The sequence below is a fragment of the Cyrtonyx montezumae genome, unplaced genomic scaffold (genome assembly GCF_038088225.1).
Source record: "Cyrtonyx montezumae isolate F1298 unplaced genomic scaffold, pur_monq_1.0 scaffold_13, whole genome shotgun sequence".
Lineage (NCBI taxonomy): Eukaryota > Metazoa > Chordata > Aves > Galliformes > Odontophoridae > Cyrtonyx > Cyrtonyx montezumae.
Window position 1 is genome coordinate 14,012,125 of NW_027071859.1, and position 16,046 is coordinate 14,028,170.

General features: G+C 51.9%; 2 protein-coding genes across 2 annotated transcripts in view; both read left to right on the forward strand.

The window, feature by feature from the left end:
• Nucleotides 1–16,046, forward strand: part of NOL10 (nucleolar protein 10) — a 450,419-nt gene that overhangs the window by 390,136 nt on the left and 44,237 nt on the right. The window lies entirely within an intron of this gene.
• LOC136045306 (cystin-1-like) lies at nt 10,471–15,930 on the forward strand. The gene is made up of 3 exons (XM_065731139.1): nt 10,471–10,683; nt 12,582–12,634; nt 15,395–15,930. The coding sequence occupies exons 1-3, from the start codon at nt 10,534–10,536 to the stop codon at nt 15,498–15,500; spliced, it is 309 nt and encodes a 102-aa protein (XP_065587211.1). The 5' UTR covers nt 10,471–10,533; the 3' UTR covers nt 15,501–15,930.

Sequence of the window (16,046 nt, forward strand, 5' to 3'; positions counted from 1 at the left end):
TGTCTGCTGAACACCCAGGAGCCCCTGTGCTCCGTTCCCAGCCATGATGTGACTTCCATCAGTCACATTATTGCTTGCTCAGCAATTACCCGAACGTTTTTGCTGGGGGTAGAAGGATTAGGAGGACTGTTTCGTTAGCCCTTTATCCTGGCACCCATCGCAGTGCTCTGCCAGCTGCAGGGAGGGAAGCCCTCGACATGAGGTGCTAACAGCCGAGAAAGCATCAGCCATATGCTGCTGGAGTTTTGTTTCAGCGCAACAAGCGATCTCATCTTCTTTGCTTTGCTAACAGATCCATTTCTGCAGCTGATGTGCTGCTGGTGTTCCCTTGCTAGCAGAAGGAAGCTGCCACGATGGGGGCACCCCGGATCCGTGAGCCGCGGGTACAGCACGGCTCTGTGTGACCGCGATCCCCGGCGGGGACGGGAGAGGGAGCCCGCGGCCTCCGAACGCCTCTGAGCGGGGAAGTAAAGGAGCAACCAGAGGGTGAATGTCCCCGGGAGCATCCCAGCGTCTGTCCTGTGCCACCGCTTCACAAAACGCCCCTCGACAGCCCGGAAATGTGTTCAGCTGGGAAGCACTGGGAGCACATCTGGGGCACTGAGAAAGACCTCCCATGGTAGAAGAGCCCCAAACTAAAGGGGAAAATAACCCCATGCTGCAGCAAAGAAACCTCCTCCATCAAGAGGTCCAGGCACCGTCCTTTCCTTCCTGCACTGCAGTACCATGGATGCCATAAACCCAGAAAGACCTCGCAGAGTTGGACTAGACAATCTTAGTGGTCTTTCCCAACCTTAATGATTCTATGATTCTGTTCAGGTTGGATATTAGGAAACATTTCTTCTCATTAAGAGCGGTGAGGCACTGGCACAGGCTGCGCAGGGAGGTGGTGGGGTCACCATCCCTGGAGGTGTTCAAGAACCACGAAGATGTGGCACTGAGGGATGTGATCAGTGGGCATGGTCAGGATGGGCTGGTGATTGCAGTAGATTATCTCAGAGGTCTTTTCTACCTTAATGATTCTGCTCAGAGGACATTACATCCCTGCAAATGCTGGACTCTCTTTTGGTTTCATGGAGATGTCTTTATCTGAACAAGAACCACATGACTTGGCCATTGCCAACTCACAGCCTTCAAGAGAGATGGGCTACATCACCCCCAAGGACTCTGCAGCTGCAGCGCCAAGGAGCTGTGAGCAGGTGGGGGGAGGTATAGCCTGCCTCAACTTTAAGACCAGGTGGCTGCAGCCAAGGCCCCCAGCAGAAGCCATCCCTGCTGGTGTAACTCCTGTGCCAGGCTGCATCCAGCCTAGGTAACCCACCTGAGTAATAAATAATGTTTTTCCCGGTGCTCACCCCTACTCAGGGCCACTGAGAGCTGGATGACCAGTTCCACACCCAGGTGGTTTCTAAAGATCTCCAAGCAGGAGACACCGCAGCCTCTAGGCAATTCAAACACAACAACAGCATCAATTTCTGACTCCTAAAGGTAATGCATTTAGTGCTCGCTATTTGAGAGCTGCTCATAAGTATCAGCATTTACCAGTGTGACAGGCAACAGCCTCATCAAACTGGACAAATGTTTCCTTGTTCTTTCACTTATCTCCTGTCCGTGGGCCCCCAGCAGTGATGTTTTAGAAGCATGTTTTTAGCTAGATTCTTCTCACTGTTTGCTCATGCTTGTTCAAGCTGTTACAACATTGTACAACCTGTCATGGTTGATTTACATTTAGCACTGTGAAGAAAAAAGACTGATGAATGGAATGCTCTCTAAACTAGACAAAATGACAAATGCTCTCTAAACTAGAGAGCAAAAATATGGTGAGGTTGGCTTTGGGGTGGGCTTGGGGTTTTTTGGACCTAAAGACGAATTAAGTCTCTAAGCAGTGAGCTTTCTGATCCAGGAAGGCTCCCTGAACACAGCTCAGTGTTTTACCAGCTGTGTTTTGCTCATCAAGAGAAGGGGGAAGGGTCTTCCACTCAACAGCCCTCTCAAGAAAAGTCTCATTTGAAACTTCTGTAACCTCCTTATGGGAAGTCCTCGTGGAACTGGTATAAAAGCAAACTTTAAAAGCAAACCAAAAAAAAGAAAAGGAATAAGAAATCATAGCCTACCTATGCAACCTGGTCTAGGGAGCTGCTTTGGCAGGGAGGTTGGAGTAGATGATCTCTGGAGCTCCCTTCCAACCCCTACAGTTACATGATTCTATGATCCTTCTTTCCCCAGAGAAAGAAGAGGAGCCCTTTATTCTGCTTGCCGGGAGCACAACAGAAATCTCAGTGGGATGCCTCTCATTACCAGCCTGTGTTTGTAGCACAGTGCAGGCTCCTACGACATTTCTAGTATGATTAAAATAAAGGTTACGAAACTCATGTGTGAAATTCATATAGAAATCTGGATGCTGCAAAAAAAGCTGAAGAAAGCTAAGTAACAAATCAAAGCACTGAGAAGTGCTCCTGTCCCTCCTGATGATACACATTAGAAGTCATAGAATCACAGAATTGTTGGAGTTGGAAGGAATGGACCCTTCAAGGCCATCTGGTCCAAGTCCCCTGCGATGAACACAGACACCCACAGCTCCATCAGGTGCTCACAGCCCCATCCGGCCTGACCTTGGGTGCCCCCAGGGATGGGACATCCACCACCTCTCTGGACAATCTGTGCCAGCATCTCACCGCCCTTATTGTCCAATTTAAAAAGAGCTTTGTTCCCCTGATGTCTGAATAGGACCATTTAAGGCTACACCTGTAACAGCAACATGCTCTAAAAGTCATTACAACGTTCCAATGGCTGATCAAATCAAGTTAACCTCGGCACAACATTCGATGGGCTGACGTTAATGGGTTACAGGACCTGTGAGTAACCCCCTGCAGAGGCATCCAAAGCACTGCAGGAATGCGCCCTGCTCCCGGGTTTGACCCTGTCTGAGGATTTCTCCATCTCGGGAGCAGTGGATGGCACAGGTCACACCCTCAAGGAGTCTCTGCACTGTTTCAATAGTTGTGCAAAAGCCCAATGAACTAGCCCCAGGAGGCTGAGACCCACACCTCTGAGCTAACTTCTGGGGACCCTCGGAGCAGAAGGGCACACTGAGCTCTGCTGCACCCACTGCAACAGCCCCTGAAATGGTGCCAGCTGTCGAGATGGGGCTTTGCCTGCTCCAACTGACTCAGCTGGAAGCAGGCTGGCACCAAGCCGTGCTGGGAGCAAGGCACTGCCGTCAGCACAAAGCGAGTCCACGCACACGGCTTTGTAGCACACCATTTATTATTTCCACCATCATTACACGGAGGCGTCAAACAAGATGCTGGAGATTAACCAGCACCAGTTAGCATGCTAACAGGTACGCTGGTGTGCAGCCCCACACCCCTCCTCTCCACCTGGAAGGCACTGCAGCTTGCCCCAGTGCAATGAAATCCTCGCCTGTGCATCTCTTGATCAGAGCTCTGAGTTGATAGAAATAGTGCAGCCCTGCTCTGCTGCCTACTTCCCTCATTTTCTTTTTTACCTCTAGCAGGTTTGCGAGGGTCAGTGCTTAGCAGCTCCATCCATTCATCTACCAGAAGACACGTCATGGATGCCATCAGAAGCACCACCTGGGCTCTGTTCGCTGTGCTCAGGCTGTGAAAGCCTTGCAGCTGTCCTGCCAAACTCACAACAGCGTGCTGCTGGAGGGACTCACTGTGCACAGAAGCACTAAGGACATCCTCCAGCAGCCCCCACACCAGGTCCTCACAAAGTCACTAAGGTACATCAGCATATTGTCAGCCAAGGGAAGTGCCCGAGGGGCTCTTCCATGGCCCTTCTAGCTGTGGTTGTAAAGAATGAACAAACCTTAAATTTACACATCTACACTCGCTGCAAAAACCTGCCCCCATTATCGGGAGTAGTGCATTATCAGCACTGGTTCTCCTGAGGATGTGGAAAGCACTGACACCAGCCAGCAAACCCTCTGCCATGCTCTGTTCTGTCCTTTGCAGAGCAGAGGTAACCGCATCCACCTGAACAGAGGTGGGGAAGCTTAATTAACTAATAGTTACACAATGCTTTCACAGGGAAATCATGTGTTTACAGCTTCGTTTTGTAATAAACAGTGTCACAGACCACAGCAATGTCTCCAGAACTTCAGCACCCAATCAGTGTAGGGGACATTTTACAAAGCTCAGCACCAAAATCTCTGTTATTAAGTAACCTATTATTCCTATGTAAGTATGTTCTTGTAGAAGCCCCGACATGCCTCAGAAGAAGCAGGTAGTAGGCAAAAGTTTGACTTGCTCATGACTCAGCAACATGAAGTCATCCTGCTTTAACTAACTGTCTCTGAGCACCGCACAGCTGAGAAAAAATAACAAAGGGATATTCTTCGTGTATTCAACGTGAGCCCAGCTCAGATGGCTATCTGAACACAGGAGTGGAGGAAAAACAAATTATTTGGTGCCTTTCAGGCTAAAAGCCGGTGTATTTTCTATCACTGGCCCATACAGGTGTCCAAAGCCATGTTGTGTACTGTGGGACCTGAGTTATAGCTGCTATTCCCTTTTGTTGTAAAACACCACGGACCCCAGGTCCAGGCTTCAGTCTCACTTGGGGTCAAAGCAATTAATCGGTCAGTAGAGCAGATGTGACAATGAACTTCCATGCGGTCTGCTCACAGATCACCCCAAGCCTTCAGCAGATAGATCTTTTGTTGCTGTTTCCAGCTAACATGAGATACTTAATTTCAACAAGCATGTGCTGAGCTGAGGGTGGGTTACTGCAGGTAGCTTGCCAAGCCCACCACAATACGCTGCTTTTCCAAAGGCTACCCTTGCTTATCTCTTGGACTAAACCATGCTTCCTTTTGATCACTGGCAGATGCCATTTGGGTACTAATCTCTGGAAATACCTGAGGCAGTTGACCTTCTTCTGGGAAATTCTTCCCATCTTAGGGAAATACAAGTTTCACTGCAAGCACCACTGAAGTGTTGCTGGGAACTGATAGAGATATTTCCTATCATCCTGGAACTGAAAAGAGCCCCAGGGGAAGAAAAGGGAAGATTTTTGCAGAGGTGATGTCCAGATGGTATTTATTCTACACAGAAATTATAATCAAGGGTGTATTAGGTCATTTACAGTCAGGCTTGGTGTGATGGCAGTGAACAGTTCAGGCCTGGAGAAAAGCAGAGTAACAGCAGAAGAAAACCAGGTGAGAATAAAGGAAATGAGTAAATAATATCACAGATCCCATAGTTCTGTTAGAAATTACTTCTCTAAGCAGAGCATCTTTGCTCCCTGGGTCCTGCCCTCCCGTAAGGTACTCTGCTTCCCCAATTCTGCTCAGGTTTTCCATCTTCAGACAGGCAGACCTGTCAAATCTGCTAATGCTGAGTACATACACACATACCTACCACCAGCTTTCCATCAGCTCCAGAACAGACTTTTCCCTCCTGCTCACCACCACCCCCTTGATGCTTAAATTGCCATAGAGGCAGGGGCAACAAGCCCAGGCCCACCATTTTCAGTGTGCCCAACAGCAATCATCCAGGGCCATCTACTCGAGGGTTGATTTACTCTGCCACGCTGCTTTGTTTCCATCCATCAATCAATGACAGCATGATAGGCAGGTGAGCATTTCCAGCCCATGTCCTCATTGGCCTGGTGTGATGCTGGTCACCTGTGCGGGACCCAGCCAGAATGCCACCCAGAGAACTGGACTTCAGCCTTCCTTGCAAACAAATGTAGCCTCGGAGGATCCATCTGTGTGATAAATTAGGCTGGCCAGGGCTCATCCATGACCCAGAAGCCTTCTGACACAGTCTGAATTCCTCTCTACTTCTCTGCTCTCTCACCCACACCAAAACTGGAGGGCTACACCCAAACTGTGGCAGTGTCAGGGCAGCCTGGTGGCCTCCACCCCACAGCCTCCAAGTTCCCTTGGCCAGGCTGAAGGCCCCTGCTTACAAGTGGGCATTCTGACCATCCCAGCCTCTTCCTCCTTTTCCTGGTGGGATCATCTTTGTCAGCAGCACCACCAGCTGACACAACTTCCTGGCAAACCCAAACATTTGGATGGGATGGGCCTCATCTCAGTTACCTGCCTGCAGGGCCTGCTGCCAAGTCAGAGCAGGTTGCCCTGGGCCAGGCAAGTTGTGACGGGATGGAGAGCCCCAGCCTCTTTGAGCAGCCTGCTCAGTGCTTCACCACCCTCAGGGTGAAGAATTTCTCCTCATGTTCGATGGGAATTTTGCCTCTTGCTGTTTGGTCCTAGTCTAGCTCCATGTACACTACAACCAATAACTGGTGGCCATACGAATGAGTGTTGGAATAATCTCAAGCTGAGAACATTAAGATTTCAGTAGCCCACTGAGAGCTGTGAGCTCATTTACCTGTGGAAAAAGTTAATTAGCAAATGTCATCATTCTGTCCAGTTGTTTTCACAGTTCAGAAGCTGGGGCAGATGCTATTTTCTTCCCCCTGCGCAGAAAAGTTGCGCGTTCACTGGCTAAAATAAACCCTAAGTAGAATTAGATTGCCCAAATATAGGCTGTTGTCAATGCTCTGCTGTGTTTGCAACATATTTGACACAGAGGAGCTCAGCAACAGGACAGAAGGCAATGGCCACAAGCTGGAACAAGACAAATTCCAGTTGTGTGCATGGGAAAAAAAATGGTTTTACTGTGAAATTGGTCAAATGCTGCAGCAAGTTCCTCAGAGACTGTGGGGACTCCAACTCTGGAGATACTCAACACTGAGACCCTGAGCTGTGTACTAGATGGCCCTGCTTTGAGGGTTGGACTGAGATCTATGGATGTCACCTACAACCTGAATTATTTGATTACTCTGTGACTCTGCAGGCTACGGAGACCTCACACTTTTTGAAGAGGTGGCTGAAGGCCAGGCAAGGCACCTCAAGGACACCTGGAACGCCTGTATGTTTCCATGGGGAGACCCGGCTGCAACATATTCTGCTGGAGTGTCTGCTCCTCCATGTAATGGAAAAGAAAAAATGTTCCTTGGCAGCACTGCTGATTTGCCCATCTCTATTCCCAGCCAAGCTACTCCGTGTTTACAGATCTGCCTTTCAGAGAAGACACGATCATTAAGTTTGCAGTCTAAGCCTTAGATCTGTGACCTATATTTTGGGGAAGTCAGGAGAGCAGTCGTCTCCTCCTTTCCTTTTGTAACCTCCCGGCAGCACAAGAGTAAATAGACATCCCTATGCTCCAAAACCTCAGCCCTGTGTTCCAGAACAGCACAGCTTGATGTAGTTAGCTACATGCTGAAAGGTATATTGTACTTTAGCTACATGCTGAAAGGTATATTGTACTTTAGCTACATTCTGTATGGGTCGACTTTTAGAAAGGAAATGCTTTTAAAATCTTCCCTGCCATTAGTCTCTTCAAATGTTAAATACCACAGATTGTGCGTTCTTTCAACTAGAAAAATGCCAAAGCTTCCCCCCAGGTAAAAGCACATCATTTCGCACTTTGAAGCTGAGATAGATGAAAGGAGGGTCTCTTCACAGCTGATGCTGCCAGCACCAGCAATCCCATTCACACCGCCCTTCCCAGATAAAGCCCTGGGAGCTCCTGCCCTGCCTCACCACTTCGCGATGCCCCTCCACCCTGTGTTATCAGGGCCAGCTTTGGCATCTTTGTTACAAACCCTCATAATCCATGGGTCTGCTTAGCACACACAGGCTTTCCATCACCATAACAGTTCATGCATACCACAAAGAGATCAGGCACGATCACGTTACGGCCTCTCAGCAGGTTATTCCAGGACCAGAGCCACTGATGTTATTCCAGTGCATACCTCTAACCAGCCTGTGTGGGACACTGCCCTGGCTGCAGCCTGCAGCGGGCTGGGGGCACGCAGGGACAGCCAGCATAGACCTGCTGCCAGGTGACAGCCCTGTCAGCTCATATAGATGCCTAAATACCAGGTCAGCTTTATTGCCTGCTGGTAAAATATTAACCTCGGCTATTTTTTCCTCCATGCAACTGGAGAAACAAATCAGATGCTGTCCAGGAAGCATAACAGCTTCTGCCTTGGGAAACCAAGCCTGGTACCATCTGCCAGCCCACCCAATGCTGCCTGGTGCCACCCAGCCTTGTTCAAGGCTGCAGCTTGTCTCACTGCAGAAGCTGTCAATGTGACTTTTAGTGGTGTTGGGATGAGGTGCAGCTAAGGCAGGGCTTGCAACTGCAGCATGTGAAGCAGTGCCATGGGTGCTCCTGGGGGAGTCATGGCCTGGGAGGCAGCTTGTAGCCAAAGGTCTGAAACTGGGCATACTCAAAAGTAGGGTAAGGTAGGGTAGGGTAAAACAGTATAGAATAGTTCAGCTGGAAGGTACCTTTGAAGATCACCAAGTCCAACTGCCTGATCACGTCAGGGATAACCAAAAGTTAAAGCAGGTTATTTGAGGGCATTAGCCTTTTGAACATTGGCAGGCATGGAGCATCAAGCACCTCTCTAGGAAGCTTGTTAAATAAATAAAGGTATTGCCAAATCTTTTCTTCCAGCATGTGCTCACACAGAGCTTAAGTACGGGTGCAGGGCTTGAGGATGACATGGTCACCCAGCTGAGGGACCTGAGCTCCAGACCCAGCAGCCCTACAGCACACTGGGCCCTGCCAAAGTCTGGGACATAGAGCCTTGCTAGCTGAAATCCCATAGCCTGCCTGACTTCAGAGATGTTAGGCTTTCTGCAGTCAGCCAGACTTCAGCCCACACTGAGGGGAAGAAACAAGCTAATAAAACTGGAATAAGGTTTCTGCTGGGAAGGGGAAGTTCAGCTCTAAGGTTCACCTCCTGCTGGTTGCTTTCATACACCTACTCTTCAGCTCTCCTACCCCTACACCTGGGGTACAGATAGAAAAAAACCTTTTGCTGACAATGCTTCGGGTGCAGTAAAATCCAAGATGTGTTGAAAGGACACTCTTAAAAAACAGGCTTTTAGATTTAAAGATGTGTTCTCAGCAGTTCTTTCGCAAATTGGATGAGTCAAACTCCAGCACTGGGCCAAAGCCCAGTACTCTGCTAATTGCATAGGGGCAGCCTTAGCCCCTCCTCCACCCGTGGTTTCCCCACCACATCCCAGGCTCCATCCTGTGCAGAATGGCTCTCTGGAGCTCTCTGGCCTCCATCTCATGGCTGTTTTCCTTGGGGCAGCAAAGCCACCCTCAGGCAGACAGCTGCTGGCCCTGCACTCCCCAGCCCAGCTCCTTACATGTCACACTGGGACCGGGTCAGAGGCACAGGACGTGACCCCACACCAACCCCAAAGAGCTGTCACCATTACATTTTGCAGGATGTTTGGGGCTTCAAAACCCAGGTGAAGGCAACACCTGGGAAAAGGCTCTGGAAGTGAGGGCAGGGTGTGATAAGGGCACCACAATGTGAGCAATGCTCACATTCCTTCTGCTGCACACCAGTTAATGCTCAAAGGGAAATTAATAACTAAACCTGCTCACTGAGGGGTAACGCTGGCATGGCTGTGTGCAGTGGGAGAGATTCAGCCTTCTCCGCTCCTTCTGTAGAGAACAAACCTTACGTATCTATCTCTACTGAAGAAAATTCACAGAAAACCCAGCAAGTATCAGGAAAGAAGGCAAAACCTAAACATGTGGTGCAGTGTTTATTGTCACAAGATCAGCTTCCTTAATGCACTGTCCATAACTGCCCTAGAAAAGTTCTGGTGGGAACAGAAGCCTGAGAAAACAGAACTCCACAGGCTCTGTTTGGGTTCTTACAGAGAAAGGATCCTCATGTTCCTTTCATCCTGCAAGTGTGCTCCTGCCTGGCTCTCCGACCCTCCAGCAATGAAGGCAATCCTGGCCCCGTGGCAGCTGCTGCCATGTCCCATCAGCCCCACTCTCCTTGCCCTCACACTGCCACCAACACTTCCTGGCGTGGGTTGGGACGGCCAGTCTCCATACTGTCATAGTCAAGAAAAGAGCAACCTGAAAATGAGATCAGACAGTTAGATTTTGTCCAAGCAATTGCGTTTCTTGACTCCACCTTGGCCACTGGTCTTGGGGGTGCCTTAAAGGACAGCCAGTCACCTCAGTGGGGCGATCCAGTGCTAATGGTTTCAATGGGTCACAGAATCATTACAGCTGGAAAAGACCTCCAAGATCACCTAGTCCAACTGTCAGCCCACCCCCCCAGGCCTGCTGACCGCGTCCCGCAGTGCCATATTTCCATGTTTTTGAACACGTCCAGGGACGGTGACCCCACCACCTCCTGTGCCAGCGCTTCACCGCTCTTGCAGGCGCAGGGTCCATCTCCCGCAGGGCAGCTCCGTCCCGCTCTCACCGCACACCTCCGCCCTCTCCTGGAGCGCGGCCAAGCTGTTAAAATCGTGTGGTTAGCTGTAAAAAAACAAAACCAAAAAACAAAAACCAGCGACCGGGCCTCCCAGGGCCTTTCGGGGCTTTCCCACGTTCTCGCTCCTCACCACCCCCGGACCCGGCCTCTCCCGGGCTCGGCTCGGGGCCGCCCCGCAGCGAGGCGGCCCTTGGCGGCGGCCCCGGCTCGGGCGCGGCGGCCATGGGCAGCGGCAGCAGCCGGCGGCGGGGCCGGGCCCGCGGCGTCCCGAGCGGGACGGGGCAGGCGGGAGCGCCGGCGGCGGAGGAGCGGCGGGCGCCGGGGACGGCGCTGGAGGCGGCCCCGCCCGGCCCCGCCCAGCCCGCGCCGGAGGTGAGTGCCGTGCGCGGCCTCGCGGGCGGCGAGGCCGGGATGGGGGGGGGTGTTGGGGCCGGAGCTGGGCGGCCGCGAGGTTCGCTGTTCTCAGGGGGCTCGGTGCTCCTGCTGGGTCCTGAGCGGCACCGGCGGTCCGGTTGGATGACCGCTGCCTGGAGCAGACGCGCAGAAGTCGCGAGTCCGGCGCCATACGTTGAATAATGCGTTCCTGGAGGCGTTTCAAGAGGCGTGGTGCGTCAGGACGTGGTGCGGTGGTGGACCCGGCAGTGCTGAGCGCTGCTCGGACCTCATCTCACGGCTCTTTCTCATCCTAAAAGATGCCGCGATCCTGCGATTTACCGGCAGAGATAAAGATTGCTCACCACGGGAAAAACCCACCCGTGGTTCTGCCAGGGCCGCACGGCACACGGCTCGTGCGGGCCGAGGTGCGCTCAGTGCTTGCAGGACCAGCACCCTCTCCATTCAGTGCTCCTCGTCTTTAAAAACAGCCGAAATTCAGCAGCGAGCTGTGCCGTCCCGTTGGCCAGTATCAGCCCCTCGGTCACACCCATGCAGCTGTGCTGCGGCTGTGCTCCCAGAGCCGCCTCTCCTTTGCTGTTTTCTCCCCAGCATCACTCAGCGGAGCACAGCTCCTCTTTGACCTGGCACATCACGCATCCCCAGCACCATCCCTGCCACATCCTCAACACATCCTGGCACCACCTCCTGCCCATCCCTGGCACATCCCTGACCCAAGACAAGCACCAGGCATGCACAGGACAGCCAGGAGGAGCGTGCTGCTGCCTGCCTTCCCACTGCTGTCCCCGCAGGACGCTGTCTCCCACCCCTCTGCACATCAGCACAATCCCTGCCCGTGGCAGCTCGTTGGTTTTGACAGCGTTTGCTGGCCTGGCCGTCCATGGCATTTTTTATGTCATTGGAGGGTGTTGCTGCACACTGCACCAGCCCAGCTGGAATGTGTAAGGAGCTGGAAGAGCCCCTGTCATAGTTTTGGCTTGGGCCAGCTTGTGGTCCCCGAATAACTCTTGGGTTTGGGGTGTGCCTGGTGTCATGGTGTCACCACCAACCCCACCATGCCCGGCCCAGCACAGCTTTGGGGGCTCAGGAGGGGCTGGGGGAGGGAATTTTCTCACTTCTCCAGAGATCTCAAAGCTCCAGGTGAAATGTTGGCAGTACTCCTTTGGGAAATAGGTGCTGCTGCTGACAGATCCCTCAGAGAAGGTGGGGGCTGAACTTGCAGAGGGAAGCAGATTTTGCTAACCAGAGCCACTCCATCCTGATGACTAATTGATTCTGTCTTCCACCCACACACCACGTACAGCTCGTAACACGGAGGAGTCAGCCACAAAGGGAAAAAGAGGCCTTCCAAGCCCATCCTTTGCCCAGAAGTGCTGGGAATGGGTTCTCAGGGTGAGAACTGCTGAGACAAAGCTGTGGGGCTGAGCGTCCTTCTGGGCACAGAAAGGAGCTGCTTTGTTCCTGTTTTCTGGGGGCTGAGTCCTCACGTTGGCTCTGCACCATGCATGCTTAACCTCTGCAGGATAGCTCGTGTGAATCACCAGCTTCAGCTTAGAGAAAGCATTCACCAAACCAGTGTGGGTCTAGGTCTGTCCTAAGCCACAGCCATTGTCCCTCTCCCCTTTCTATGGGGTGGCACAGTAATGAGGAGCAAGGTGGAAGTTTGCTTCTTCCTGCAGCACCCAGCCTGCCTGCAGGGGGTTCTCCTTGTCACTCCCTTCGTTAGCAGGTATTTTCATTAGCAGGTATTTCTGTTGCATGGAGGTGCTCTGGTACCATCTCCCCAGAGGCGGGTCGGGGTGTAAATGTGTCCGATGGGAGACAAAGGCAGCTTTGTAGTGTTGTACCTGAAACGTGTGACATTTGTTCTTTTCAAGGTCTTATCTCCGCGACGCTCCTCAGACCCAGAGAACAACAACATCAGCAACGAGTGAGTAGCCCCTGCCTCACCACCTGCCTTTCCCAGGCTGTGCTTTTTGTTGCCATCATGGCCACCTGGGGCTTCTGTGGGCTCTGGAGCATGGGTAGGGTAGGTCTTTCCCCCTAAGAACCCATGAGAGGCTCCCATGGTGCAGCAGTTAGAGACAGAGATGCACAGGTGGAGGGGAGAGAGGTGGGGTCCAACAAACAAAACCTGAACTCTTCCTTCTGCAGCAGTGATGCCAACTGTGTCCCCATATCTGCCAGCAGCAGTGGGAACAGTTTGATGCATGTGTTAGAGAAACCCAGATGAAACTGAAAGGCTTGGAAAACCATCTCCTTGCACTGAGGGGGGACTCCTTTCAGTGCTGGGCTGTCACACCACCACGCTGCCCCTGAGGGACGTGTTAATCTGAAAACTAGGGAGAAAAAAACAGGGAGAAACAAAAAGGTAAGGAGACCTTACAGAGCCACAGCGTGGTGAGGGGGGCAGAACCTTCTGGGTCTGTTGGGCCCAGCCCCTGCTCCAGCACAGGGCAGGGTGCCCAGCACCTCCTGCTGTCACATAGAAGAGCAGCCACAGAGATGGAGGCTGGAGGTGTCAGGCACTAATGAGCACCCTCCAGTGGGAATATGTACGTGTTCTTTGCTGTATCACGTTACCTCTTTTTTTCCCACACGACCAGTGGCAGTCCACCAATTGAATGACATGGCTCAGGAATGTCACAACAATCTCATCGTTGCTCTCAACCCCCGTGTCATGCGCAGTGTTACCCCAGCGTGGCTTTGACCCATTTTTCAGCAGCGAGGTCGCGCAGAAGGCGTTTTAATGATTAATCCTGTACTTTCACATCCTCAGCAGAAAGAGAAGAAACGGTGGCCTAGATTCATCCCACCTCATTCAGGGTGGTGGGCATGGCACATGCTGCCCCGGGCTGTGGGCATGGCCCCGAGTGCCAGAGTTCAAGGAGTGTTTGGGCACTGCTCTCAGACACAGGGTTTGGATTTTGGGTGATGCTGTGTGGACTCAGGGATACTCATGGGTCCCTTCTCACTGGAGATACTCTGATTCTCAGGCACTTAACTGGCTCTGACTTGCTTTACTTGGCCAGATGAACACCAGAGGTCCCTCCCATCACCACTCAGTGATTTGGGGGGTTCCTTCATAGGAAGTCACCACCCACCAGGGACACTGTCAGCAGACCCCACAGCTCACTTTTGTGCTATTCTTGACCTCTGTGTTTCCTTCTCATTGCAAAGCTGACTGTCTTTCCATTAAAAATATTCGTCTTCCCTTAACTATCTTTAAACACGGAGAGGCAGGTGGCTGAAATGGAGCACATTCCTTACTTTCCCCTTTCCTAAACTGCTTTAGCCTCTTCAAGTCACTCCTATTGCTGCTTTCTGAACTCCCCCCAAGCTGTTAGTGGCTATTCAGTACTTTACTCAGAAGTCTCTGTGGTAATCTCAATGGGTTGTGTTCCCTGCGCTGTCCTCCCCCCATCTCTCCTCAGGCCTCCAGCTCCCTGAGAGCTGCTGGGTTTGAATGGTTCCCACCCAGCATCCCAACCTCCAGTTTTCAAGTCAGCAAGTCCAGCAGCTCTCAACAGGACAGTGCCATGACGTGCTGCAGGCCTGATGTCCAGGCCTGGTGGCCATATGGCACTGGGGAGGCCCTGTCCCCCCGTTGCTCATTCCCAGCTTAATTCCCTGACCTTGGGATAAAGGCTCGAGCAGGGACTGACCTCCTGCTCAGAGCCACCTCAGGGCAGGGCCAGTGACAGTGTGCACAGCTGCAGGCCTCAGGCTGGAGGAGGTTCTCCTTTTATGCAAGTGGAACCTCTCTGTTTTGTATTTATTTCAGTTTTTCCATGTTAAGTGATAACTGCCACAACAGAAAGGACCCAAGCAGCAGCGTGCTTTCCCTTTGCATGGCAGTTGCTTCTATCTCTCTGAAAGCCGCCGTGTGTCAGCGTCACCAGGCAGGCAGGATGCAGGCATGCTAATGGCTGAGTTCATCCCAGCTGAGCTGGGTCTCATCCTTAGAGAAAACGGTGAGTCAGTGGTTGCTAAATAACAGCAGAGCCAGAGACATGCTGTTGGATGTGATTTCCACAGTGCCAGTTAAACCATCAGCCCTACTGATGGTGCATCAGACTTCAGTGGTGTGAGAGAAAAATAACTAAACCGTGGGAGCAGTTGGAGGGAGCTGAGCTCATGCTTTGGTTGAAACCCAAAGCAAACGTAGCCAAGCCCCATAGTGCTGCAGTGGTTCCCATGGAAGAATTTTGCACATGTTCTCCACCTGTATCTCGCCTTTTGGGGCCTGGTGTTCTGTAGGGCTACCCTTTATCTTATATCTCTCAAAAGTAGAAGCAGAAAAATACTAAAATGGTCATTCTTACTTGCAACATCAGCTCTCTTGAGAATGGCAAAGGCCACAGGGCATGCACGAGGTGGTCACATCATAACAGAAACACCTTTCTGCAAGAAACCTTGGAACTAGCAGCTGGTGTAAAGGATATGGAGTGTGTTGGCTGGCTGTAGCCATAGCTCACCAGGGACTGTGGGGCACAGGCACTTGAGTACCGTATAGATGTATCCCACTGACTAGACTGGGTGCCAATTGCTAGCAGCTGTCACCCAGTGGTGTGCCCGTGGGGTGCAAGCCACGTGCGCTGCCATTTTCCCATTGACCCAATGACGAAGTTAGCAATGAGAGAGCTTGGCTCCCCTCCCAGCAGCAGTAACCCGCTCCCTCCACCTGCAGGTGCCCATCGCAGGGCAGCAAGCAGCCGGTGGGATGCCCGGCCATCTTGTACCACGGCTCAGAGGAGGAGCTGATGGCCAGCATCGAGCGGGAGTACGGCTGCTGAGCTCCGCACGGGGCATGGCCGGAGCAGCAGCACTGCCAGCGGGACAACGCAGCGCCTGGGACGGCAAGGAGGGGTGCGAGGAGCAAGAGCAGAGAAACCACAGCTCGAGGATCGGTATCTCAAAGCTCCTTTTGAAAACGGTGTTCTTACTAAATTTACTAGAGTTTTGTTGAGATGTGGTGCTTTGAGGGAAGAAGACCTTCGCTTTGCTGTGGCTGGAATAAAACGTGGCAAAATCATTCGATTTCGGTCTGGCTTCGGGAGTGTGCTGTGAAATGAAGCAGGCTGTGATGCACTTCTGCTCCATGGCAGAAAAAGCACCGCGCTGTATCCTTAGCTGGTCTGAAGTAAAACACAAGGGCTGGATCTCTGAGGAAAATCACACTTTCTGTGCTCCCCGACAGGGAAGCCTGCTGATTTAAGGTTTCTGCCTTTGTTTTACTTGCATCTTAATGTATTGTGAGTAGCTGCGTCTTATCAGAAGTAGAAAAATACCTGATTTCTGTCTTTAGCTGAAGCATTCTGTGTGAGTGCCAGAGGAAACAG

Bases quoted from the DNA above. Each gene is read 5' to 3' on its own strand.
- LOC136045306 (XM_065731139.1), top strand. From the start codon at position 10,534: ATGGGCAGCGGCAGCAGCCGGCGGCGGGGCCGGGCCCGCGGCGTCCCG. The intron at 10,684-12,581 runs GTGAGTGCCGTG...GTTCTTTTCAAG, and splicing joins CCGCCCAGCCCGCGCCGGAG to GTCTTATCTCCGCGACGCTC. The intron at 12,635-15,394 runs GTGAGTAGCCCC...CTCCACCTGCAG, and splicing joins AACAACAACATCAGCAACGA to GTGCCCATCGCAGGGCAGCA.